Source organism: Crinia signifera, chromosome 1 (assembly GCF_055691185.1).
Source record: "Crinia signifera chromosome 1, ASM5569118v1, whole genome shotgun sequence".
NCBI lineage: Eukaryota > Metazoa > Chordata > Amphibia > Anura > Myobatrachidae > Crinia > Crinia signifera.
The window spans coordinates 69,392,338-69,420,078 of NC_139217.1; the positions used below are offsets into that span (position 1 = coordinate 69,392,338).

At 43.1% G+C, this 27,741-nt stretch overlaps 2 protein-coding genes across 4 annotated transcripts in view; one reads left to right on the forward strand and one right to left on the reverse strand.

Moving 5' to 3' along the window:
* Window positions 1-27,741, forward strand: part of PPARGC1A (PPARG coactivator 1 alpha) — a 1,315,783-nt gene that overhangs the window by 759,602 nt on the left and 528,440 nt on the right. The window lies entirely within an intron of this gene.
* Window positions 1-27,741, reverse strand: part of LOC146026017 (uncharacterized) — a 196,935-nt gene that overhangs the window by 1,137 nt on the left and 168,057 nt on the right. Inside the window, exons 3-4 of the mRNA XM_083156328.1 lie at window positions 2,675-3,178; window positions 1,054-1,185 (exon numbers count right to left, since the gene is read on the reverse strand). Of these exons, the coding sequence (XP_083012454.1) occupies window positions 1,054-1,185; window positions 2,675-3,178 (636 nt within the window). The remainder of the gene's footprint in view (window positions 1-1,053; window positions 1,186-2,674; window positions 3,179-27,741) is intronic.

Sequence of the window (27,741 nt, forward strand, 5' to 3'; positions counted from 1 at the left end):
CTCTAAAAAGGACATCACAGACTAGGGCATAAACCAAAAAAGAGCACCTAAGCCAGTGGATCCCAAACTGTGCGCCTAGGCTCCCTGGGGTGCCTCAGGACACTTACAGGGGTGCCTCAGGTTGGTCGTCCAGGACCAATTCAAATTATCTATGATCAATTATTTCTGGATAAAACCAGTGCTGGTGGCTGCCAATCATAATATCTGTACAATCAGAACCAAATCCCGCCCTTTACCACATAACTGACCGTAAGAAGCACATATAAACACAATGGTGCAGATGTATTAACCAGCGTTAAGTACAAAAATGCACTTAACGCTGGTTAACTGGGGGGGATTACATCTGTCCCTAATGTATTCCTAGCGCACCTAACGTGCGCTAGTGACAGCGTAACTCGGCGGGGCTGTCCCTGCAATCCCCCCCAGGGATTAACGGCTGGGGCGATGTATTAACAGCCTTCAAGGCGTTAATTCGCCCCGGCCGCTTCGCCAGCTCAGGGCTAGCGTTGTCCTATCCCCCACTATGGGGACAACGCTAGCCCTGCGTCTGGCTTGGGCTGCGCTGGAGATCTCACGGTTTTTGCGAGATCTCGCGCATGCCCAGTAAGCCGGGCAGGGAGGGGGGCGAAGGGGAGTGCGCATGTGCGGGGCGCCGAGGGAGCCGATAAGGAGAGCCGTTAACGCTGGGCATAACGGCTCTCCTTATCGGCTTGGGGGATGTTAATACATCTCCCCATAATGAGTGCCCGCTTCTCCTCGTTATGCAGGAGATGCGGGACTCGTTATTTCACAAACGTAACAAGCTTAATGATACATCTGCCCCAAGCTACTTAATTTGATATATATATTTTGGGGGCAAACAGACTATAGCCCAGCCATTCTTTCACATGTAATAGCCCACAGGGGTTGAAAGATGCACAATGTCGAAGAGATGCATACACAAATATCTGGGGTGCTAATATTGAATTCCTTTGTGGATGTCCATATTGTTCGTATGGTATTGGACTAATTACATTTGAGCTAACCAAAATTTCAACGTTTATGCGTACTCACCAGCAGCCTGAGATGTTTGAGCCAGTGGCTCTCTTCCAGGTGTCGCACTGAAGGCCGCAATTTCCCCAACTACTCTCGATTTAGAAGAAGTTGTTGCCTTTTCAGCACACACCACTTCATGTGCAAAATCAACTGCAATTTTAAATATATTCAAAAGTTCAATACATTACTGTGGTTGATTGACGCAAATGTTTTGCAGTCAAAGACCACAGGAAATATTATAAATAAAATAATGTAGTAATTAAAGACCATTGCATATGAAATTCAAACCAAGAAACAATGGCAGATGGTGTGAAACATTTAATAATTAACAATACACTTTCGGTCATCGGTCGAATACAAAAAAATTAAATTGGGGGTATGGTAGAGTGTAGGCTGCGGTTATGTGTGCGCCGAATGGGCATGCACTCCAGTAAAAGGGGAGCTAGTGATAGTGTTGGAGGAAGGTGTGTAACTATATCTTTGTAGCCCACATCGCCATAATCTTCAAAGGCCCCCCCCCACCCTCAGCCCATGTCATTACAATGGGGCAGGAGAGAGAAGGGAATAAGATACAAACAGGTTGTGAGGTAATGGGTGGAGTTTGGCTACAGTGGAACACATGGGGAGGGGGTATAGGCTGGCCATTGGTGAGGACACTATGGAGGGGGTGGAATTATGGGAATGGGGTATAGTGCTGTATATAATAGGTGCACCCAACATATTAGGGGTATAGTGCTGCACACTGGGAGGTGGGGAGCAACAGGCAAGAATGCAGCCAGGGATGTCAATGGAAGTGCACAGTGCAGGCAAGTTTCAACTTTCATGCAATCCGTGCAGTTTGGCTGGCACCAGGAGCTGCTGAAGTCCAATGGTTTGTCCCTGAGACGGAGCTGCGCACTTTTACTGAATCCTGTACTTGTAAAGTTGTATGTAGTGTAAGTGGGAAACAGACGGCGAACTAAATGAATTTATATGAATGGCTAAACCTCCTTCCCCACATTATGGGCCAGATCTATGATACTGCCTATAAACCCCCCCCCCCCCCCCCCAACATCCCCCACGGAGGCTTTATAGGCATGTGAAAGATCTGGCCAAAAACCGCAAAAACTACTGCTCAGCAAGAATCCGAAGCAGGGCTAGTGTTGTCCCCACAGTGTGGGACAGGACAACGCAAACCCTGAGTTGGTGAAGCGGTCAGTATGAATTTACACCTTGATGGCTGTTAGTACATCTGCCCCATTTTTAGGTGTAGATGAACTGAGCGCAGCACTCTGCTTCACAGTCATCTTTGGTGGCATCTTGGACCATGATCCCTCCCCCTTTGAAATTGCTGTTTTATATTGTTTCAAAACATCTAAAAAAGCAAGTCTGCCAAGTTTAGATCTGTCCACCCTCAGTTTCCCTTAATCAACCACACCATCTGCAAACTTGATTACAGGGGTGTTGATTAAAAAAAACCAGGCCCAATAATTACAAAAATATGCAGTGGGGACTACTCCCGGAAATGAAAACCTCAAGTACTGCAAGTTTAAAATGCCGTTTGAAAACTCATTTACATTGAATTATGTACATTGGTAATGTAGAGCTTTCATTTTAAATATAGAAATAAATACAAATAAATTAAAAAATACAAACTAACCAGGATGTTTTAGTCCACTATCAAGGCCACCTTCGATGCCAAAAACTGCAGTAGGAGAAATAATTTCCTGTAAACGCATCTCCCATGGTTCGTATTCAATTAATTTTGGTGGCCCTCCTCCTGTTGCTGATACATGTTTTTTTTCATCAGACATTTTTTTTTTTAAATTAGTCTTACAATCTTGATATCTCTTACGGCATGATTTCACGTTTCTAATACATTTTCCCTGGGCGCTGACATTTATGGCTATTTCTCGCCATATTGCGTCCTTACAATCCATTGAAGCTTGCAGACCTGATGATCTGCCAAATAATTTTTTATAGTTCTGTAAGACTTCATCTATTAGGCACTCATTCTCCTCCTTTGTAAATTTATAGGAACGAACCCGTTCATTGGTGGGTTTTTTTTTGCCTTTCAATGGTCTCTGTGAAGCACCATTTATATTGGATGTATTCAAAGAAGTATTACTAGTTTCGTTTTCAACTTCAGAAGACATTTCAATATCTGTATAGATAAATAAGGGAACAAAAAAGTTTAACAATAAAGTACAAACCTAAAAAAAAATTCTAATATTGCTGGGGGCAATAAACACAGATGGAGTATGCACGGGACACACCCAACCTGCACAATTCAGTGGACTGCCACTTTAGTGGCTTGTTAGCCATTTTGGTACTCTTTACTTAGTTGGGCGCCCATCGCGGGCAGTACATTAATGGCCGCGACGCGATGCCCGCGATCACCGCGATTTCCCATAGGGTTCAATGTTAAATTTAGTGCAGCCCGCGATTTTACATTCAATGCTTCAATGGCCGCGATTTGGCCATAGGAATCAATGTTAAATGGGCTACAGAGCCCAAATAGGCACAATAAACACTTAAATGTCCCCCCAAATTTGTCACGCCACCCCACGATCCACGCCAACCCGAAGCGTGGCGAGCGCAGCGAGCCCGCGAGGGGCGGTGTGACGCGTCCACCGACCTTTTCATACCCCCACTATCCACGTCGGCGTGGAGTTGAGAATATAATAGTGTGGCGAGCGCAGCGAGCCCCGCGAGGGGACGTGGATACCTGTGAAGCCCGCGTAGGGCCACGTTTACCTGTGAAGGTATCCGCGTGCGCTCGCCGCGCTTCGGGCTCGGTGGCTCGCTGCGCTCGCCACACTATTCTATTCTCAACTCCACGCCGACGTGGATAGTAGGGCATGAAAAGGTCGGAGGACGCGTACCGCCGCCGCTCGCCACGCTTCGGGTTGGCGTGGATCGTGGGGCGTCGCGGCCGTTAATGTACTGCGATCACCGCGATTTCTTTACCCACGACGCCCGCGATGGAGATCGTGGGCGCCCAACTAAGTAAAGAGTACCGCCATTTTTTGCCTAAACTAATAAACTCAACTGGTAAGTTCGTTCTCAACACTAACAGCAAGTTTAAAAATGTGCCCGTAAAATATAATTTCATCATAGAGATTAACGTTTACAAACCTCTTGACAAACATATGATCAGATGACACAAACTAAAAATGGGACAATCTGCATCAGTAATTTGAACATTGGATAAGATAGATGGTGACAATCTATGGGATGAGATAATCTGACTTTGGTGAATGTTATCGAAAAAACGTCCGTTTTCTCACTTTTTCCCTAATTCGGATATTTAATGTGATGCGAAAATCGGCGAAAAGGTGCGGTTTTGCAGTGAAATCACACTTTTTAAAAGTGTGATTTTTAGATTTCCCCAGAACTCGCATCCAGATGTTTTCGCATTGAAAAGTATACAATTCGCATATTTAATGAGATGCGAATTTGAAAAATGTGTCTAAAAATCTCCGACAAATCAGACCAGGTTCTGATATGCCATTTGGCCAGAACCCTGCACAGATCATAGAGATCTGTGCATGGCCCTGTGTTAAAAAATGTGGAAAAGTGTTTATTGACAAAAAAAAGTTGCGTGGGGTCCCCCCTCCTGAGCATAACCAGCCCCGGGCTCATTGAGCCGGGGCTGGTTCCAAAAATACGGGGGACAAAAAGCATAGGGGTCCCCCGTATTTCTGAAACCAGCCCCGGACTCTTGGACCGGTCCTGGTTCCAAAAATACGGGGGACAAAAAATCTGGGGGTCCCCCGTATTTTGAAACCAGCACCGGGCTCCAACAGCCCTTGGTGTCATGCCACAGCCGGGGGACACTTTTTATATAAGGTCCCCCGGCCGAAACATGAGCACCGTGGCTGGTCAGCCTTGGACGGGGTACCTGGAGGAGTGGGGACCCCCCCATAAAGGGGTCCCCCCCCCCAGGCTTCACCCGTCCAGGGCTGAAGCCCGGGGCTGTCACCGGCGTCCGTGGCCAGTGGACGCCGGCCTGATATGGTTAAATCTTACATACATAACATTGCTTGATACAGGAGAACTACAAGTGCCAGCAGACCTCCCCGCATGCTGGGACTTGGAGAACCACAAGTCCCAGCATGCGGGGCAATAATGGGCCCGCTGGGACTTGTAGTCCACCTGTAAAAAGAATGTTAAAAAAACACACACACAGAGAAGTAAAACTTTATTACACACACATCCACACACCTCACTTTTACACAAATTTACTCACCAATCCAGCTCTTTTGCTGGGCCACCCCCCTTCCCCAGGGCTTCTCCGTCTCCTGCTTCACCTGGGGGGGGGGGGGGAGGTGGCCCTTGAAGCAGCTCTTTTGCTGGGCCACCCCCCTTCCCCAGGGCTTCTCCGACTCCTGCTTCACCTGGGGGGGGGGGGGGAGGTGGCCCTTGAAGCAGCTCTTTTGCTGGGCCACCCCCCATCCCCAGGGCTTCTCCGTCTCCTGCCGTGTGCTTCACCTGGGGGGGGGGGAGGTGGCCCTTGAAGCAGCTCTTTTGCTGGGCCACCCCCCATCCCCAGGGCTTCTCAGTCTCCTGCCGTGTGCTTCACCTGGGGGGGGGGGGGAGGTGGCCCTTGAAGCAGCTCTTTTGCTGGGCCACCCCCCCTTCCCCAGGGCTTCTCCGTCGTGTGCTTCACCTGGGGGGGGGGGGGTGGAGGTGGCCCTTGAAGCAGCTCTTTTGCTGGGCCACCCCCCTTCCCCAGGGCTTCTTGTCTCCTGCTTCACCTGGGGGGGGAGGTGGCCCTTGAAGCAGCTCTTTTGCTGGGCCACCCCCCATCCCCAGGGCTTCACCTGGGGGGGGGGGGGGAGGTGGCCCTTGAAGCAGCTCTTTTGCTGGGCCACCCCCCTTCCCCAGGGCTTCTGAGTCTCCTGCCGTGTGCTTCACCTGGGGGGGAAGGGAGGTGGCCCTTGAAGCAGCTCTTTTGCTGGGCCACCCCCTTCCCCAGGGCTTCTCCGTCTCCTTCTGTGTGCTTCACCTGGGGGGAGGTGGCCCTTGAAGCAGCTCTTTTGCTGGGCCACCCCCTTTTTCCCAGGGCTTCTCCATCTTCATCTGTGTGCTTCACCTGGGGGGAGGTGGCCCTTGATGCAGCTCTTTTGCTGGGCCACTCCCTTTTCCCCTGGGCTTTGGCTGTCTCCTTCTGTGTGCTTCACCTGGGGGGAGGTGGCCCTTGAAGCAGCTCTTTTGCTGGGCCACCCCCTTTCCCAGGGCTTGCCTCTCTTCAGGAGCTCTTCACTGCTCCTCCAGCACCGTCGGACTGGCTGCTCCCTCTCTGGAGCTGGCTAATATAGCAGCTCAAGGGGGCGGAGCCATGATGCAGCAAGCTGTGATTGGCTGCCTGGATTCAGTTTAAAAAAAGAAGTTTTCCCTCTCCCCTGCCGCTAAATAAATAAATAAATAAATAAAAGCACGTACAATAAAACCCCAGGACAGCATTAAAGCAGCGTTTTAAACACTATTGTCAGGCTGCAGAAATCATCTAGATGTGGCAGAAGACTAAGGTTCTGATGGATATTTAATAATAAAAAAAAAACAATCACATATGTGTGTAAAAGAAGGGGGAAAATAGTGGTGCAGTGAGTGACGGAAGGTCAGTGTCGGGTGTGGACAGCTGTACCCCGGCATACTTGCCAATTCCAAGAAGGGAGGTGGGGAGAGGTTTATAAATAAAAATATCCTAAATGGGGGATTAAAGGAATAATATTGGGGATAGGAAAAAGTAAGTTTGCGCCAGCGTGTGCCTGCGCTCTGGTGCGGATGCGGCAGGGGTGGATAAGTTGTCAGTGTTTATAGGATAATAGAGTGAAGAAGGGAAATTTGTTAATAAATAGATGCTTTTTAATGAACTAGACGGGGGTTAGGAGAAGGGAAGCTTGCTGCGGTGGGTGCGCTATCGTTTATGTGTGATGTAGTAGGGAGGCAACATGTAGCCAGGGTGAGAAGTAGATGAAAGAAGTAGTGTAAAATCAGAAATAAAAAAACTATAGAACTAAGAAGGATAATAAAAAAATGATAGCAAAGGTGGAGAAGAGAATGAATGGATGCAGCGCTGGCTGTAACATGCGATCAAGTGCGGTTGCGGCAGGGGGGAAACAAGTCGCCAGGGGGGGGGGGGTGGATAAGAGAGAGGAGCAGGGCATAAAAATAAAGAAATTAAAAAATAGGAAATAAATAAATAAATAAAAATAAGGGGGATAGGTGGTGGGAGCAGGCAGCGGCTGCACTGTGCCTGCGGCCAGGCACAGATGCGGCAGGGGGGGGGGGGGGGGGGGGGGAGACATGTAACCAGGGGGGGATATGCTAGCAGACAGGAGCAGGGCATAAAAATAAAGAAATTAAAAAATAGGGAATAAATAAATAAATTAAAAAAAAGGGGATAGCTGGTTACAGCAGGCAGCGGCTACACTACTGTATGTCAGCGTCCAGGCACGGATGCGGCAGGGGGAGGGGGGACATGTTGGGGGGGGGGGTTAGCAGACAGGAGCAGGGTAATAAAAATAAAGATATTAAAAAAATAGGGAATAAATAAATTAATGAAAAGGGGGATAGGTGGAGGGAGCAGGCAGCGGCTAGACTATGCCGGTGGCCAGGCACGGATGCGGCAGGGGGAGGGGGGACATGTTGGGGGGGGGGGGGGGTTAGCAGACAGGAGCAGGGTAATAAAAATAAAGATATTAAAAAAATAGGGAATAAATAAATTAATGAAAAGGGGGATAGGTGGAGGGAGCAGGCAGCGGCTACACTATGCCGGTGGCCAGGCACGGATGCGGCAGGGGGAGGGGGACATGTTACCAGGGGGGGGGGAGAGGAGAAGGGAGAGGAACAAGTGAAAAAATTAAGTTAAAAAAAAAATAGGGAAAAAATGAATTAATTTAAAATAAGGGGGATAGCTGGTGGGAACAGGCAGCGGTGGCAGTGTGCCAGCGGACAGGCAAGGATGGGGGGGGGGGAGACATGTTACGGGGGATAACAGAGAGGAGAAGGGCATAAAAATTAAGAAATAAAAAATAGGGAATAAATAAATGAAAGGGGGATAGCTGGTGGGAGCAGGCAGCATTGGCAGTGTGACAGCGGGCAGGCATGGATGCGCCAGGGGGAGGGGGGACATGCTGCCAGGGGGAGGGAGGGGAAGGGGACATGTTACCAGGGGGAGGGGGGACATGTTGCCAGGGGCAGGACTATGTGAGATTGCAGGCATACATAAATTAGACGAAATCTAAATTAACAAAACATAAATGAAGCTGCCGATGGCAGCATGCTGACACAAGAGATAGGTGTCAGCATGCCAATAGCCGCTGGGCACATCATAAATTTGGGAAAAATTTAGGGGTGAAAATCAAAAAAAAAAGGGAGGAAGGGTATAAGGAGGAAAAAAATTACAACAAATTTAACTTGCCAAGGATGAAGTGTAACTCCTCTCAGTGAAGAGAACGGAGAGAACACATAAGCTGAGGAAAAAACCAAGCAACCAATCGCAAGGGGTAAAAATACCCATGTGACTTTGGTATACAAGCAAAGAATTATGGGTAAAGAAAACAGGACATGCGCAGTAAAGGATGCAGAGGACGTTAAAGTCTGACCGAAAAAAATTACCAATTGCAGATAGGAGGTGAGTTAACGATTAACGTTACTCGCTAGCGCCAGGTTCATACATTAGAGTGAAAACTGTCCCTGCTCCTGAGCGTTATGCCAGGCGAAGTGGGACACGTTAGATTACAGACGTAAGGAGGACATTGATACATCTGCCCCAATGGGCCAGATTCTGTAAGCTTCAAAAGTGATAAAATGAAGAGTGATACACAACCAGCCAATCAGCTCCTGCCTGACATGTTTCAAACACAGTCTGTGACATGGCAGGTAGGAGCTGATTGGCTGGCTGTTTATCACTCTTCATTTTATCACTTTTGAAGCTTACAGAATCTGGCCCAATGTCCCCAGTAGTGCCAGTTACATATCGTGTCCCCAGTAGTGCTGTTACAGATACTCAAACACTCAGTGACCATCCTCGTCCGCATACTCATCCCCATCATTGGTCTCAAGATTCTTCTAGTATGTTGATTGAGTCCTCACTACTTATATTCAAGCTGTAATGTGTATTGAACTGTGGCGCTCTTTATGTGTACTGTTATCAGGTCTATCTTGCAGGATTGTATGTATTGGAGAGAAACAGGTCATTGCCATAATGTGGGACAGAAAGCAGAGCCAGGTAGCTGGTCTAGCTAATTACCATGTGTATCACACATGCTAGTCTATTGTGTGAGGTGAAATAGGTGTTGCTGGTAATGTACAGTAACAAAACAACGCCTGAGTGACTGGTACAATAGCTGCCAGACACAGGGATATACTGTATCTAGGTCAGCAGGTAACCTGGGAGATAATAGGTCAGACCTACCAGGGGATGTACAATGGGTCTCTGCTGCACTATACTGGCTGACCTAGCATTGGGATATCCTACCCCCTGAGTAGACTTTGTGGCACCGATCTGCCAGACAGGTATATAAGGAGAACAGTTTCTCAATGGAGAGATTCTGTCCTGGTGGATCATGTATACCAGACATCAGAGGAAACCCTACCAGGACACAGGACTGTCTAGCTAACGGTAGTGGTAAGGCTGCAGGTTACTGAGATTGTTATTTCAGTTGCTGACTGCAAGAGGCTGCTGGAGGATCTATGCTACCAATGATCCTGTACCATGTGTTTTCTGTTGTGCAGTCATAATGAAGACTTATTTTTTATATAGTCTTGTCTGCCCGAGTGACTTGAATCCCACCGAGGGTAACCACCTTCCTAGCTAAGGGTGGTTTCTTCACACTGGAAACTATGAATATGGGATATTCAGCCTGTAATAATAATAATAATAATAATAATAATAATAATAATAATAATTTCCCAGATGCCTACTTTCCCAGATCCCGAGTGAGATTCCTGACGTATAGGACACATGACACTACACTTGTTAGATGAGAAATGACAAACTACTTTTGTGGTTTTGGGGTTATTTAACCTGTTCACTGTGATCAGAGAGCCACCACCCTGCCAGAGTGAAAACCCACCACAAACGGGGGCTAGCTAAAAATCCAAATGCAACTTACTCACCATTAAATGATTTCTCCAGTGTGTGCAGTCTGTGCGTAACGCAGGGGTGCCGAGAGGGGGGGAGCAGGTAGAGTTTACCCGGGCCCAGGCCCGTCAGCGGGGCCCGGGTCTGGACACACAGTTTTTTATTTATTTGGTGGTGAGTGCGCTGGGTCTGAGTGCACCGTAGTCAACTTTTCAGCAGCTGCATTGGGAGTGCGGATATGGGCCGGCATGGGGGCAGCAGCATCACAGAGGTCCTTCCGCTCTCCGACTCCAGGGCCTGCTGAGAGCCCGCCATGTAATTTGGGAGTTTACTCCTGGCAGAGCATGTTAACCCCATGCAGAGCAAGTAACTCCGGGCAGAGCATGTAACCCATGGCAACAAGCATGTTAACCCATGGTAGAGCATGTTAACCCCTGGCAGAGCATGTAACTCCGGGCAGAGCATGTAACCCCATTCAGAGCATGTAACCCCTGGCAGAGCAGGTTAATCCCATGGCAAAGAGCATGTTTACCCCTGGCAGAGCATGTAACTCCAGGCAGAGCATTTAAACCCATGGCAGAACATGTAACTCCGGGCAGAGCATGTAACCCCAGGCAGAGCATGTAACTCATGGCAGAGCATGTAACCCCTGGCAGAGCAGGTTAATACCGTGGCAAAGAGCATGTTAACCCCTGGCAGAGCATGTAACTCCAGGCAGAGAATGTAAACCCATGGCAACGAGCATGTTAACCCCTGGTAGAGCATGTTAACCCCTGGCATCAAGCATGAAGCCCCAATGAGCAATTAGGTAAGTGGAACTTACAAGGGTCAACAGAGTGTGCGGGGAGCTCCGTCCGTGGGGGCCCCAGGAAGTTGTTGTACTGGGGCCCAGGATTTCTCTTGGCGGCCCTGGTTACATAGAACCTATTCTACCTGAGTGAGATGTACTAAGCCTTGAAAAGTGATAAAATGGAGAGTGATAAACCACCAACTACTCAGTTCATAACTGTGATTTCTAAATACAGCCTGTAGCATGACAGTTAGGTGCTGATTGGCTGGCATTTTACCACTCTCAATTTTATCACTTTTCAAGCTTAGTACATCTATGAATTTCCCCCGGCAGTCCCAGATAATGCTTAAGCTGGCCATACATCAGAAAGATTGATCTTAAGATCGATTGCCCTCATGATTGTGTACAATTTCCCTTGAAATCCCCAGCAGTCCTTGGTGGTTTTTGGACACACAATCTACACACAATCCATCATACAATCAGTCATACAATCCATCTGCTGCATGATTGTATTCACAAGATGTGCATACAATCTGCATACAATCCATCTTACAATCAATTGAGATTGTATGATTGGGTACAATATCTTTCTGATGTATGGCCACCTTTAGTTACCACCCACAAACGGCGGCTTCCTGTCAATCATCTTGTGACCGGCTTATGAATAGAGTAATCACTGATATGTGTCACTGTTTCGCCTTGGGTACGAGCGCTACTCTCAGGTCTGACTAACCCCATTTGTGTAGTGTACAGATGGAGCGCCTCCCAGCCCGCTCAGGGAATCACCAGATTCTCTGAGCCGGCGCAGGCTGGCGGAGAGGCGATCCAACTGACGGGGATGCGCGAGCGTCTCACACGCTGCAGTGCCCCCTTCACACACTGGCGGGGAGCAGATTCCCTGCCCGTCTCTGCTTCAGGGAGATGGGCATGGTTAGTGGGGGGTGGGGGCAACTTCTGGGGAGCATGGGGGAGCAGCGGGGAGGTGAAGGAGGGCTGTGGCGGGCTCTGTCAAAATTGGGAGTGCGAGCGCCCCCTTCTGGTGGCTGGCGAACTGCATTGGATGGCTATTCTATCATCTAATAAGAGCTGCACTATCTGTGCATGTGATATTTTAGAATTTGGATCCGTAGTGTGTGCATTGATTTTGTAGCTGTGGTAGTAATGTTTCACAAAGATTGTTCTAACAACATGAGCAATTCATTGTCTCCTAGCAGAAGCATGAAACTCCCTTTCCCCATCATGTTAATCAGTTAGGTGCTGACCCAGGGGATTAATCAGCGAGGTCTCTGGGAATGATCTCTTTCCCACACAAGGCTGAAAGAAGGCGGTCAGCCAGGTGCCGGTGAGACAAAGGAAGAAACCAGATAAAACCACTGCTCTTGTTTTCCACATTTTAAAACTTATACCAAACAAGAGTATTGGGAATCAGCTAGCTCGGAATCAGCAGAGATAACAGGTGTCTGTTTAATTAGCCTCAACCTAGAAAAAGGATTTGGTTGCTTGTTTAGACTCTTCGTGTGCTGCGCTCTATGCAGGTTGGATGAACTTTGTATAACAATTAATCACAGTACAAAATGATGTCAATTCTGCCTGGACGGAAAACTGTACTGGTTTGTTCAAATTGGTATTTGAAGTGGGATTAATTAGCTCAACCCACAAAATGTTTAATATTTGGAAGGTGTAATTGTTAGCGTTACTGCCTCACAACACTGAGGCCATGGGATCAGTTCCACCACAGCCATAGCTGTGCCGTTTGTATAGTATCCCCATGTTTGCATCAGAGTCTTCTGGGTACTCTGTTATTTTTTTTGTTGCCACAATCTAAAAATATACTGGTAGGTTAATTGGATTCTGACAACAATTGACCCAAGTGTGTGTACTGTATAAGTGCTAATTAAGCTGTACAGAAGCTAAACATTCTTGTGTTCACTGTAGAAAGTGGTACGGTTAAACCTGAAGTCACAAAATATAGATCAAACTGAAAAGTGGGCGAGTCAATTAAAAAATGCTTAACTGTTAATTGCTCTTTTTGGTGAGCCGTTTAAATCGAGAAAATTGGTGAATTGAAATGAAGAGTCTGAGAAACGTTTAACAGTTTTGTTTATTGAACCTGTTTATAGTTGCTCCTTATTTTTTTAAAAGGCATTTTTTTAATTCCTGTAGACAGTACAGAAGTAGGTATGGAAATGGATTATCTGGGTTTTAGACCCAGGAACTGTTTCAAGCACGAAGAAAGCTGCATTCTGGTGCAAGGAGATGATGTAATTTCCAAGTGCCATGTGCAGTGTAAACGGCACCGATGCAGGAATTACTGATAAGCTGAGGCGCAACTCTGGGAGGCAACGGAGTCATCTGCCCCCGGGCTCCTGCTGCTAAGGGGGCACATCTGCTCTACTGCCAGTTTGATTCAGTCAATTCAATGGCATCAATATTGCTTCCGAGGATGACTCCCCCTCTAGCAGGACCACAGATGTCACACTTATTTTGTTTTAAACATAATATACATACATATATAAGATGTGTGTGTGTGGGGGGAGGGGGGGGGCAGGGCACCAATATTTATCTTGCCTCCAGGCAATTAAGATGAACTTGGGCCAGGTTGCATCAATCCCATTTACTCTGCTCCTCAACTTAGCACTTTCCCAGGACCGACTTTGAAAGCTAGCCGGGTTGGATTCCTGGGTTACCGGACCCAGGTCAACACTTTTCCACTGAGGCGCTCCCAGGTTATCATGGCAAAAAAGGTATTAGAGGTCTGATATAAGGCATAGTTGCCTACCCTCCTGCATTTTGCAGGAGACTCCCTGATTTAGCAGCAATCTCCCTCTCTCCCTCATTAGTCTAGCAATCTCCCTTATGTCACCTAGCCCACATTACACTGTTACATTTTTAGGGAAAAAAGGAATGAGAGACAGATACATTTATCAGCACCATTTCCCAGCACTTTACCAAGTATAATATCTCTTACTAACTGCTTTGGGGCTCATCTACATTTGGTTATATGTCATTTTAAAATATTCCTCCCAGATACAGCAGTACACACCCACGCTTCTACGTGCCACATTCACAATCCCTTTTCACAATCTCTCCATATATGGAACTAGACATGCCCTTTAAGTGGAGAATGACACGCCCCCTCAATGGGGCACTTTGCTAAATTCTATTACCAACTATAATCTCCCTGAAACTAGTTTTCAAAAGTAGGCAAGTATGATATAAGGCAGCCTTGGATACGAGACACAGAGAAGGAAAGTTAAAAACACTGCTCTTTTTTGTTTGCATAGACTTCATACGTTATGTTTTGCAACCAGGAAACATAGCTTTGCTGATTGATTTTTAGCAAGCGTATGTTTAGTTATCCTCCAAATGGTGTGCATTCTATTTTGTTTGTTGTATCACATGCTGTGCTCTAAATATGTTGTTATAACTTTGATTGTAGACAGTAATAAATCACACTAGAGGATCCAATCGTCACCATCATCCTTTATTTATATTCCCTACAAGAAGCTGCAGCCGGCCTCTGTCAGTATAAAAAGTAAGATATATAATAAATAATACATAGATCCAGTACAACGACGTATAAAGTTGCCAAAGAAGGGATGTACACTGTCCTCGGTGTCCATTGAAGGTGTGTGTGTGGAAGCTTTATTGATTTGAAAATAAAGAAAGGAATTGAATACACACTGTATATGACAAAGTCTTTCACAGGTGCTGTACAGATGCAGTCATTATTTAATTCAGCTGCTGCAAAAACAGATAAAAGTTGCCATCTCCGTAGTAAAACGGAACCCCCCCCCCCATCTACACAAAAAAGACACAGCACTTGTGGAGTAGAATTTAGTTGTGTGTGTGTTTTTTAATGACGCATTCTTTGTTAAAAAAATTCTTTTTTTTATAAACAGAAAATGAAAGTTACAATGTGTCCCACATGATCACCCCAAATGTAGTCAAAGACAGGGTAGGGTCACACAACAGCAGAAAAATACCTTATCAGGAGTGTTCACATCAGTAATACCCCTTTTAGACATACTACCCGGGATTTTGGACAGGTTTAGCCGGGATTTTCCACCCAGATCACTCCCGGGATTTTAGTAACAGACCCCCTTTCACACTACACCTCAAATCCGGGAAAAACCCGGGTATACCCCTTTCACACATAAGTCAGGCTTTTCAAGCATTTCAGTGTTTCATCATTAAAATGGGACACGCCCCAGCAGCAAAAAAAAGCAACATCACATGTTTAAAACTGAAAAACCCCGGTAAACCCAGACAGACATAAGCCGGGTATTATACCCGGGAGTTAAATACCGGGAAAAACCCTGGTCAATTGCAGGTGCTCAGTATCCGGGAGTGAAATCCCGGGTATACCCTTTCAGACATACGCTAGTCCCGTGTCTGGGCGCGTTCATGTGGAAAAACCCGGGATTTCCGCGTATGTCTGAAAGGGGTATAATACAATTCTAATACAACCGGGAGTGCAACTTACGTCAAAGAGGCTGAAGCATTAACTGCCTCCGTAGTAAAGTCAGAAGTGAGACATTTAGTCCAAACATTATTAATCTTGAACTCCACATTTCTAGCTATGTAGGTGAACATTTCATATGCCACAATGGGGCAGATGTATTAAGCCTGGCGAAGAGATAAACTGGAGATAAAGTGGAAGGAGATAACGCACCAGCCAATCAGCTGTGTTTGAAATAGGACAGTTGGTAGTTGATTGGCTGGTGCATTATCTCCTTCCACTTTATCTCCACTTTATCTCCACTTTATCTCTTCACCAGGCTTAATACATCTGCCCCTATGCCACTTGGTATGAACATTAAATGTGAACACTATTTAGGCATACTTGCCTACTTTTGAAAACTAATTTCAGGGAGATTATAGTTGGTAATATAATTTTGAAAAGTGCCCCATTGAGGGGGTGTGTCATGCTCCTCCCAAAGGGCGTGTCTAGTTCCATATATGGAGAGATTGTGAAAACAGATTGTGAATGTGGCACCTAGAAGCGTGGGTGTGTACTGCTACATCTGAGGCGAATCTTTTAAAATGACTTATATCCAAATGTAGATGAGCCCCACAGCAGTTAGTAAGAGCTACTATACTTGGTAAAGTGCTGGGAAATGGTGCTGATAAATGTATCTGTCTCTCATTCCTTTTTTCCATAAAAAATATAACAGTGTAATGTGGGCTAGGTGAAATGAGGGAGATTGCTAGACTAATGAGGGAGAGAGGGAGATTTCTGCTATTTCAGGGTGTCTCCTGCAGAATGCTGGAGGGTAGGGATCTATGTATTTAGGTAAGGACTGTTTTCCCAGGTAGAACATCAGTGCAAACAAGAAAACATAAAGTCTTTCCTATCTAGGCTTCTAATAATCAGAAATGTGCCCCCTCTCAGAGTGATAAGACCTAATCTCCCTACCGCAAACATTTACTGCAAGTGTAGGCACAATACTCACGCCTGTACCTCCAGTTAGTGACACTCTGACACCCCTTTATTAGCCTTTTACAAGTGTAAGCACTACCTAGCCTGTTCTCAGGCTGTAGACAGACCCAAAATTGGCCTAATGAATGGGCATAAAGGTTTGATCTCCTCGACAATTTAACTGTTATTTGACCCCATTGACCTATTGTCTATCAAACATCTGTTGTCACCTATTGACTTTCTATCTTCAATACAGATAATATAAAATACAATTTCAGCACATCTGTTTTAGCCTGTTGAGTTTTGATCCATATGTGCCCAAATTATATTGACACTTTTTTCATTTACCAGTCTTTTGGCTCTTGATTGGTTTACTATTTTGTCTAAAATTAGATTACATCTACAAAATGTCTTGCGATATTGGGCTCTGGGCAATTTCCCGACACTTATGGCCAGTTTACTGAGTAGTAAGACTCGTGCTGGTATTCAATTACCCCTGATCATTGGGCCAGATTGAATACCTGCCTATGTCTGCATTTGTATATTGACTGATACTGTAGCAACTTCCTTTTCAATGCAGACCAAAAGTTTAGGAGCAGAGTTCAGCGCAGGACAGGAAATTAAACATGAGCAGCCTTTATTTTTGGCTACAAATGTTCTTGTTCGCCTCTGTACAGCAATACGTGAGCCGGCTTTAGCTTAATGCCCATAAGGAAGTTCTGCTTGCTTCTAAATCTGAGACTCTGCAGTGAATGTGATTCCTCGCACTCACCAGAATACCCCTTGTGAAAGTGATGGAAAGTATTGTCAGTTAACAGTCTGTGACCACTGGGACTAGACTGACAAGGCAGCCAGGGAATATAAACATGGATAAAACATGAATCATAGGCGTCATACTGTACCATAGTCAATGTGGTTTAGAATTGGTGTAAACGGCTGGTGTCAGAGACACAAAAATTCAGGTAGAATCATTAACAAGTTATCAGTCAGTACTAAAAGGTCAAATACAATCTGATCCTGGGCTTGGCCACCCTGAGATTTACTACTGTATATGATATATTTATGATTATGTGATGGGTTTCATGACCTAAATCACATTCTTTGCACAGTAGATGGGCATACATTTTTTAACGGAAAAGCTCTTCAGGAATGTAATTCGGTACTTGTGTAGTTTCACGGCACCACGTTACGCTACGTTGTCAGCGTAGGCCAATGGCAGCCCAGTGCAGTCAGCGTGGCAGCCCAGCGTAGACAGCATAGTAGTCACTGTACTGTCCCCGCGAGCTGCAGCTTAGTCCACGGAGTCCCTGGCAAGCCTAGTGAGCTTTTCATACAGCGTCGGTAACCTCCAGATCCCCAGCGGACGCCGGCGGAGAGGCACTTCATCTGCCTGGGACGCACGAGTGTCTCTAATCCGCGTCCCCTTGCCACGTTTTGGGCTCGTTTTCCACGTCCACTAGTTGTGGCTCATTGCGCTCTCCACACTTCGGGCTCGGTGGCTCGCTGCACTCGCCACACTTTATAAAATCAACTCCACGACAACGTGGATAGTGGGGGTATGAACAGGTCGGGAGGACGCCTTCCACGGGATCTATAATTGCACTACATCATGCCTGAAGGTGATAATATACAGGCAACTGACATACCTGTATATACATAGCGGTTAATAAATAAATATGTGTACAGTATATATATTTTTTTCTTGCATACTATTGAAGTGGGCTCCACATCTAAATAGTTTTCATGCGTGAGGTGACACTTTAACAAGTCTGTACCTTCTCTCCTGTTTCTACTCATTGAAGCAGGTGATCTTTAAAGTGCAGCTGGTTCTTAAATGTAACCTACAGCAAATAAAGGAGTATGAATCCCCCCCCCCCTAATATTCAGCGTAATTTCTCTATAATAAGACCAGTTCTGGAGTGAGTTCATTAGATGCACATGAATTACTGTTTTATGCGTGAAGCTGAAAAATCAGATGAGCCCACTGTGAACTCTCTTTCTGTGCTGGACCAGTCGCTGAATGTCAGTGTAGCATTTTTTTTTCTCTCCCAATCTCTATTTACATGTGGGTTCATTTGTATCACAATTCCCATCCCGTAGCACTACATTCTCCCCACAACAGCCTGCTGCCTGTGAACTGCACTTGATTCAGCTTTTAGTAGGAAGAAGGAAAAAAAAAAAACTGACGGTAATAGAATAAGATCCACTGGCCATATGAAGTATGTCAGCTATGGATGAAGCATCTCCACTGGAAGACAAGGATATAGGAGACGACTGGATAAGAGGCTTCCTTCATGGAGCATCCTGGCAGGTCAGTGACTTGTACAGCAATTCCAGTGACCTCTATGTCTGCTCATTAAATGTATCTCCCTTAGGAACTGTTCTACAGATCATTACAATGTTAAAAGTTAGCTAAGTGTTCTTCAATTGCCTGGATTAAAAAAAAAAAAGATTACATGTTTAAATGTAAGTAGCTAAAAACTTTTTTTTTTTTTTTTATATTTTATTTATGTTTCTGTAATTCCCAAGAGCACACGTCTGTCTCATTTTTAAAGCTGCTTGGTAAAATAAATAATGAAAAAAAAAAAAAAAAATATATATATATATATATATATATATATATATATATATGTGTGTGTGTATATATATATATATATATATATATATATATATATATATATATACACACACACACACACACACACATATATTTACACATACGCAAAGTTATGTGGTTTATTATGTAAAGGTGGTTTATTATAGTGTCAGTGAAGCCTATGGGGGAGATGGAGATGATCTATTAAAAGATTGCAAGTGGAACCATTCAGTTAGTTAATAATGAAATGAATTGCAATGTCAATATGTTTATCCGTTGTATGCCCCACAGCGTTTAAGGGTCCTGCCTGAAAGAGAGCAGCATTAAACGTTACGTACTGTATCTGCAACAATGAGATTGATTTGGGTCAAATAATCCTAATAAAGGGAATCGTGTAAATCCCCTTGCATGATTAGGTGTGATTATATAAAGTGGGTGGACTACTAATACAACAACTTTATAATTATAATATTAATGATAACACTTAAAAGTAATGATATGCTTGTGTTCATTAATTCATTAATATAGATAGATAGATAGATAGATAGATAGATAGATAGATAGATCATTTTAGTCTGACAGTTTCCCATTACTTTGTAGAAGTGTACCAAACTTAAATGCTAGTTCATTAGACGGCATCCCATCTAATCTGCAAATTAATAATTTAAGTTTGATTTTTAATCTGTTTACTCCAGACTCACATGCAAATTAACTTTTAATGCAAATGTTCCGGCGTTTTGTAAACTTTCTTTCTCATGATTAAGGATATGTTCATTGTACGTCTAGATTAATATCCAGCCTGCTTTTTTTCTTTTTCTTTTTTTATGGGTATTAATAATTAAAAACTTGTTTCATCTTTTCATGTTTTTCTAATTGGAAATCATTTTGAATATCCTCACCAGAAAATATAAGAGGTGAAATTATCAGCAAAACGCTACCTTGTTAATAGAATGCACAACAGAAGTAGCTCAGTGCATGCTGTGAGAAAACAGCACAAAACTGGGTTCAGTCCCTGGGACACAACAAAGGCAAAAAGAGGTTTTTTTTCTAACAGCATTTACTTCCTTAGGTTCTCTCAACTGCATTACAGTAGCTTTGCCTGATTCTGCAAATATCACATAACCTTCAGGTAACTTTAATTGTTAGGTTCATCCCACCGTTCTGCAACTTTTACTAAATGTTTGCTTTATCTTGTGACTTTTTTTTCTGAGTATTTCAGACAAGTTCTTATATCATCAGGCACAGCTGACAATGTCTGTTGCCCTTGGAGATCACACAGTCATGAGCTTTTTGTTAAATACAATTGTATCCCCAAACATAGTAAAAGATTGGGGGAGGCTTACATGAGGATACACATGTAAGCGACCTGATGAGGTCGAAAGGCCAAAGGAACGTAAAATTTAAATTATAATTATATTTTATTTAAAAGGCTCCACAAATGGTACATATAGCACAAATTAGAACAATACAATTTAATAAATTTATTTACAGTTTCTTATATAGCGCAGCAGATTCTGATGTGCTTTACAATTGTATACATGGTATACAGGACTAAACATCTGCATGCTCCCACCCACTAAGCTGTCAATAACCAGCGGCTCCTGGCACGGCTGTACGACCGGTCGGTGGATCACCTGTACACAGAGCATGATGCCCCGATACATCTTTAGATATATTAGGCATTGGCTGTGTGCACAGATGATGCAATATATCTGTGAACGTTACCATTCACAGATATATCGCTCGTAAGCACTGTCCGATGGTGCATTGAACGGACAATATATTGGCCAGTACGTACTCATCTTTAGAGACTTGACTGTCTTCAGCTACTGACTTTTATAACCAAAAGTATCATGTTTTGGATCATTGTTGGTGTTGAACCTTATTAAAAACTTTGTGGGTATTTAAATATTTGTGCTGGTCCAGTCCATCAGTGGAATTGGTGAAGTCTCTCCCTGGATTGATTTGTAGAATGATGGTGGCCGACCCTGTATCCCGCTATTATGGAGGAGGAGTCTGTGTCTCTCATATATGATAAATACTGTATATTATAATATATAATATTAAATATGTGCCGAAGTCTTCAACCCACAAGAGCACTGAGTAGCCTAAGGGGGTACCTCTATGTGATCCCTCAACATCACCGTGGCTATTTCAGAGCTTCTTGGGCTATGGGCTATTACCATCCACAGGGACCTCAGTATAATGGACACATACCAAAATGGGGCAGTACGGATGGCGTCATGGTTAGCATTACTGCTTCATAGCACTGAGGCCATGGCCCTTACTGTGCAGAGTTTGTATATTCTCCCTGTACTTGCGTGGGTTTACTCCGGTTTCCTCCCACAATCCAAACATATACTGGTAGGCTAATTGTACGGATGGTGTAACGGTTAGCATTACTGCCTCACAGCACTGAGGTCACGGGTTCGATTCCCACCAAGGCCCTAACTGTGCAGAGTTTGTATATTCTCCCCGTACTTGCGTGGGTTTACTCTGGATACACCTTTTCCTCCCACAATCCAAAAATATACTGGTAGACTAATTGGTTCCCAACAAACTTAACCCTAGAATGTCAGTGTGTGCATGTACATGTGGTAGGGAATATAGATTGTAAGCCCCACTGGGGCAGGGACTGATGTGTAAGTTCAAATATACTCTGTAAGGCACTGCAGAATATGTATGCGCTATATAAGAAACTGTTAATAAATAATAAATAAATAAAACAGGAGTGTTCCAGCAATAGATAGTCTCTGCTCGCCATTCCTTTTTAAATAGGGAAATGTTTGCTTGATTTTCTATTGAAAGTGAATTTGTTTTCAGAAGTGATTGAATCAATTGGTCATTAGTAATATGAATAACATGTTTTATTAAATTGTATCATAAAATTCTCATACTGTAGTATAAAAGATACTGTTTCCCAGTATCTTTTATACACTATCACCACCACCTACCTGCTCTACAATTTCTACTACTTCAAAGCGGAATGAGATGGACACAATTTTTCAACTGTATCTTGTTCCTACTGCGCGGCCCCTACAAAAATACTCCTGCCTTCCCTCCAACACCACTTACTCCTCACTACCGCCTACCACCAGTCACTCCTCACTGCCCAGCCCACTACAACCCTTTTCATACAACATTACAAACTCAAGAATCCTTGGAAGAATTTCCGGTACATGACTGACTGTGTATTGATATACATTTACCATCCACAGCTACAGTATACTTCTGATTGTAGAGTATGCAAGTTAATTGTATTCAGTAAACTTGCTTTAGTTGCTGTCAATTTCACATATTGTATGAATTTCAAAGAGATATTAATGCACTATTGTAACATACTTTGTGCTTACAATAATTTGTGAGACCTAATATTGCAGTGACATGTGATCTTTAAATTAAATATTGAACCGGGATATGCTGAGACATCTGGATAGTGCTGTAAATTTCATATATGCTGATAATATGTGGACAGATACAGTAGAGTAAATTGTATTTCAAATTGTTGATTAGTTTATCATTTTTGCAGTACTAGAATTGTGAAAAAAATTGTTATCAGAGACAGTTAACCACTTCTTGTGTCTGTCCAAGTGCAGGGATCTCTACCGTGATTTATTATTGTTGTCTTTTGGAACAACATTACAATGTGAAATAATTAGATTGTGGAATAATCATTGCAGACTGTCAGCATTCTTTTATTTAACTCATCCACTCCTGAACTTATATTAGAAGTTTTGGGGCTGGTCACTTTCCAACATCAATATCAGTGATTATTTATGCAGTACTTATACAAATTATATAGTATTAAATATTGTTTTAAAAGACTTAGGAAATAGCATTGGTTTTCTTATTTCTCCTCTCTGAGCAATGTACAATGTAGCCAAAATGACCAACAACCCTCAAGGACACTTAAACCCCGTACACATGGGGCGACCCGGCTTTTGGCTGAGCGAGATGCTGCAGCATGAATGCTCAGCACACATCGCAGTGCACCCAATCAGCAATCTGCGATGCTTTGTGCTACAAATTCGTGCTGAGTGGGGCTTTGCCTATTTTTAGAATAGGCACAGCCCAAGATCTAGGGAAAACCAATGCAAGCAATGGCTTTTCCTGCGGATGATATCGATGTGCTGGACCGCGCATCGCCATCGCTGCAGGGCATACACACGGAGCGTGTTTTTTTTCTGAGTGATCTAGTTAGATTGCTTACAAAAGGGGCTGAATTCCCCCTGTGTGTATGCTCTTAAAAAGGTTTTAAAGTTATCAAAACAGTTTCTTAACCCTTTGAGTGCAAGGCAAACCTTTGTATTCATCATAATGACCTATAATGTTTAACTTATATAGGAAATATCATCTTGTTTTACATAACATTTCTAACTTGAATGTATATAACAACTGTGAGCGACGCTGGCATTATTAGCGGATAGATTGAACATCTCTCACAAAGATGGTGGCACTCAAAGGATTAATGCCCCATACACACAGTGCAATTCTGACTAGTTTCCAATAAAATTTTGACTGTGTATTCAAAATTGAATTGAAATCAAATAAACATTGAACGGTTTGAAGCCGCATTCCATGCCGATTCGATGGGCGACCCCTACAAAAATAGACTGTACTAAATAGTCTAAATTGAATGCTTTTTGCTTGCCATGTGATTTGATCCTGAGTCGATCCCGATCGGGAATGAATAGCAAGGCAATCGCACCATGTGTACACCCCTTAAATTAGTAATCTACTAAAGCTTCTGAGGGACAGATGTATCAAGCTTCAAAAAGTGATAAAGTGGAGAGTGATAAACAACCATCCAATCAGCCTCTACCTGTCATTTTTCAAACCCAGTCTGTAAAATGGCAGTTAGGAGCAGATTGGCTGGCTGTTTATCACTCTCCATTTTATCACTTTCTGAAGCTTGATACATCTGACCCTCAAAGTGAAGAGTGGGGATGTTGCCTATAATAACCATGCAGATTATGCCTTTCATTTGTTAGGATGCAATATGATAAAGAGAATTTGATTGGTTGTAATGGGCAAAATAACTTCTCTCAAACATTATTAGAAGCTTTATAAAATGTACCCTTCATGGTGAAATGTATTATCAGTAGATAAGTGACAAATGTGTTTGATCCACTGCAGTTTAACGTTTAGGGGATTATTTACTAAAATAGGGGTTCTATTGAAGATGGGATGTTGCTATGGGCAACAAATCATATTCTATCTATTATCTTTTAGAAGGTGCTAAATAATAAGTAGATTCTGGTTGGTTGCTATGTCATATTTACTGAAAGGTTAATTTTAATACATTTTGAATGATTTCAGATCAATCTAAACAATCTTAATCAATTTTTGGCCTCCATGACAAAAACACATATTTGCTAACATCTGTTAGTAAATGTTCATTTTAACCTTGGAAGTCCAACATCAATTAAGCTTGATTTTAATCAATTTAGAGTGTTTTAACTCTGGAAGCCCAACATCGATTTTAGTAGTAGATATACTAATTTCTGTATATTGTTGGCCAACATGTATTAAGCTACTTTAGAGAAGATAACTAATAATATTTATTTACTGTATGATAATTTGGCTCATTGCTTCCACTGTTACTCCACTGTGGAAGCTAAGCAGGGCTTTTTCTACCGTGTTTCCCCCAAAAATAAGACCTAGCTAAATCCCCATTTTGCCCAGTCCCTGCGCTACAATACAATGCTACAATACAATGCTCCCAGCTCTGCCCCCTTGCATTTAATGGATGCTGCTGTTAAAGATTTAACAACGACATCCAATCACAACTGCAGCATCTCACTCTCTCACAGTGAGTGCTCACCCTCCCCTCATTTTCTGTAAATGATGCTGGTGTGCGTGTCAACATCATTTACAGCAGCACCACGGAGGAGAGTACAGAAAAAGAGTTGCTGAAGAAGATGACATGACCATTTTTGAATGAGAGTAGAAATTTTGTTCACACTTTCCTGTTTATTGAAACTGCTATCAATGTTAATTAAAATTAAAATAAGACCTACCCCGAAAATAAGTCCTACTGTGTTTTTTTGGACCAAAAAAAATAAAATAAGACAGGTTCTTATTATTGGGGAAACACGGTAGTTAGTGACTGGGAGGGAGACCTGCTAGCACAAAATGCTTCATTATTTTTTCACTAAATGTTTTACTATTTTTTCTACTAAGTTTTTATTAAGTTTAATTTAATTTAATATTTATTTGTGTTTTATTGACTTCATCTATCATTTGCCCAATTTGTCTTGTAACCTTTGAGCACTGTGTTATGCTTATGCATATTTAATATTCCCTTGCTCCACCTTGGTAGCTAAGTAGGGGAGAGCCTGGCCAGTGACTGAATGGGAGACCAGCTATACACACAAAGATATCACAATGGGTCCATTAAGGTTTATTTTTTTTCAAACTAGGTTTGTTAATAGATTTTATCAAGTTTCTTTATATTTCATATTTCTTTGTTTGATATACTTTATCTATGCTTTTATTTAATTATCATGAGGTCCAGGATCTTTAGTTTGAGCAACTTTTCCTGATAAAAGATGGCTCCGGTATATATACATAGTACAGATTTAGATGTTACACACTTCAGGCTTGAGAGGCAAAACTGCCAGTCATCACAAGATTGACATATGGGTAAGCCAATCATGATCGAGGAGGGACAAGACCATATAAGATTATTGTTTTTTCTTTAAATTTTATCATGTTTTAGGGGTCCTCATTACTACTTGGACTTATATAGAGTTGTTTTGAGTGTTACCATCTCAACGCCAATGCGTATTGACTGATTTATTTTAAACCGAATCGAAATCTGAATCCGAACCAAATCAGCTGAGGGTGTTTGCGACAAAACACGGTCATGAATTAGAATCAAAACCAAACCAACTGGAGTCCTTGCCCATCTCTAGAGTTAACCCATCACGCTGGGAACTTATCCCGGATTCTGTAGGTTAACCCATGATAGTAGGTAATTTACTTTGCGAAAAAAAATGGGCTGTAGTTGAATAGCCCAAGCGTTAAAGACTGACCCTACCACCATTTTCCATGTAGTTGATTCCATCCCTTAAATATAGGGTAGTGGAAGGGAGGATACTGTATGTTCCCCTGGCTCCATGGTACCCACACAAGCCAGAGGCCAGTACCATCAGGACCAGCCCTATCTTGGTGTCCCCACCCCCTTCTTCCACCTGCTGATGTAAGCAGCAAAACAGAGACTGAGGCATAACCTTGCCTCTGCGGAGAGGTTGGTGTGCAGCCTAGTGCACCCTCAGAGCTTCCGCAGTTCCTGCACACTTAGGCAAAAGTAGGTTTTGTAGATTGAAGCATACCACGTTTCTATACTTTGTATTGCACATTGGTGTCCGAAGTGTCTATGTAAATTAAACTACTGTCTAATAATTATGTGTGTATGCTGTTTCTTACATCATGTAACTGCAGTTATTGGTTACTACTAACATCCGATTACACAGTCACATGCCTTTCGATGCTAAGAGCAAGGATAGAATAATTAGGTTAGCTATCCATCACATTAAATGAGTAGATAATGTCTATTAAGCCATGAAATCACTTATACTAATGCCTCATGCACTTTACATGAAATACAGCTTCATTTAAGGTGATGAATTTGGACCCTGAATCTCTATAGAGTCCATGGCTAGATAAATAGAATTTACACTATCATTTCTAAAATCAATAGTAATTACAGAACGCAAACTACATGTTCAAAAAAAAAACCCTGGCAAACAAAATGTTCCAGTAGGTGTATGAAGCTGCAGAGCAGTTATTGCTTAAATGAGCAATTTATGTTCAAGGCAAATAAAATGTTGACTCATGAAAATGAACGTAAATCACCGTCTATTGATGTTGAACACAACTACAAACTTTTGACCTTATGAAGTTGGAAGCACTGTGAGAAAAGGCTGTGAATTTTTAAAGCTTCTGTGTAATTTTAGCTGTACGGACCTCCCTCACCTGGGGAATCTGAGCAGCGTTAGCTATGGGTTACTAGGGTCAGTGTTTATAATCACTGGCAAAACCAATCGTTTATTTTTTCCTCTCAGGGTTTGCAAGCACGTACATTTCAGTTGGTTTAAAGTAAAGCTAATATACACTAAGAAGTACTGTAACTTTTCAGAATGCAGTCGTAAATACAACTGGCCTGACGCAAGTTAGATACAGTTCCTGTGTTTCAAATCCATAAATTACAGACCCACCAAAATATGTTCTTTGGGTAGAAGAGGTAAGTTTTGGAGCCACTTTTCACAGATCTACCGTACTCGCCACTTGGGTTTATTATGTAGATATTTACCGATGAACTCGTCTGTTGAGAAGGGTAGTACCCAATCTCCAAAAATCAATAGAACAATATTAATCTGAGTTATTTTGTGGTTTATGAAACTGGGTGGCAGAGCTGGACCCAAGAAGATGCGATAAGCGCTGCCATTCAAGGTGCATGGATGAGGGAGCAATATAGTAGATCAGCGAACCAGACCAGTAAGTATGGTTTGTGAAGCTGTCCTGTTTTATTTTAACAGTATTTCCTTTATCGACACATTAAAAAAAAATAGATGGATTCATATGCGAACAAAATAATATACCAAGAAATACAAAGTAGTCCAATAGTAAAGAAAAATTAAAAACAATGACAAATTCAATGTACAGAAAGAAACATTAGATGGAGAGAACCTGGAATCGACCCTTAAACGAAGATTGGAGGATCCCATAGAAGGGCATGTCTCATACCACAGAGTACTGTCGAAACAACAAAAAATAACCTATTTGGTGAATGTGTAAAAGGAACCTCACCAAAACTCTTC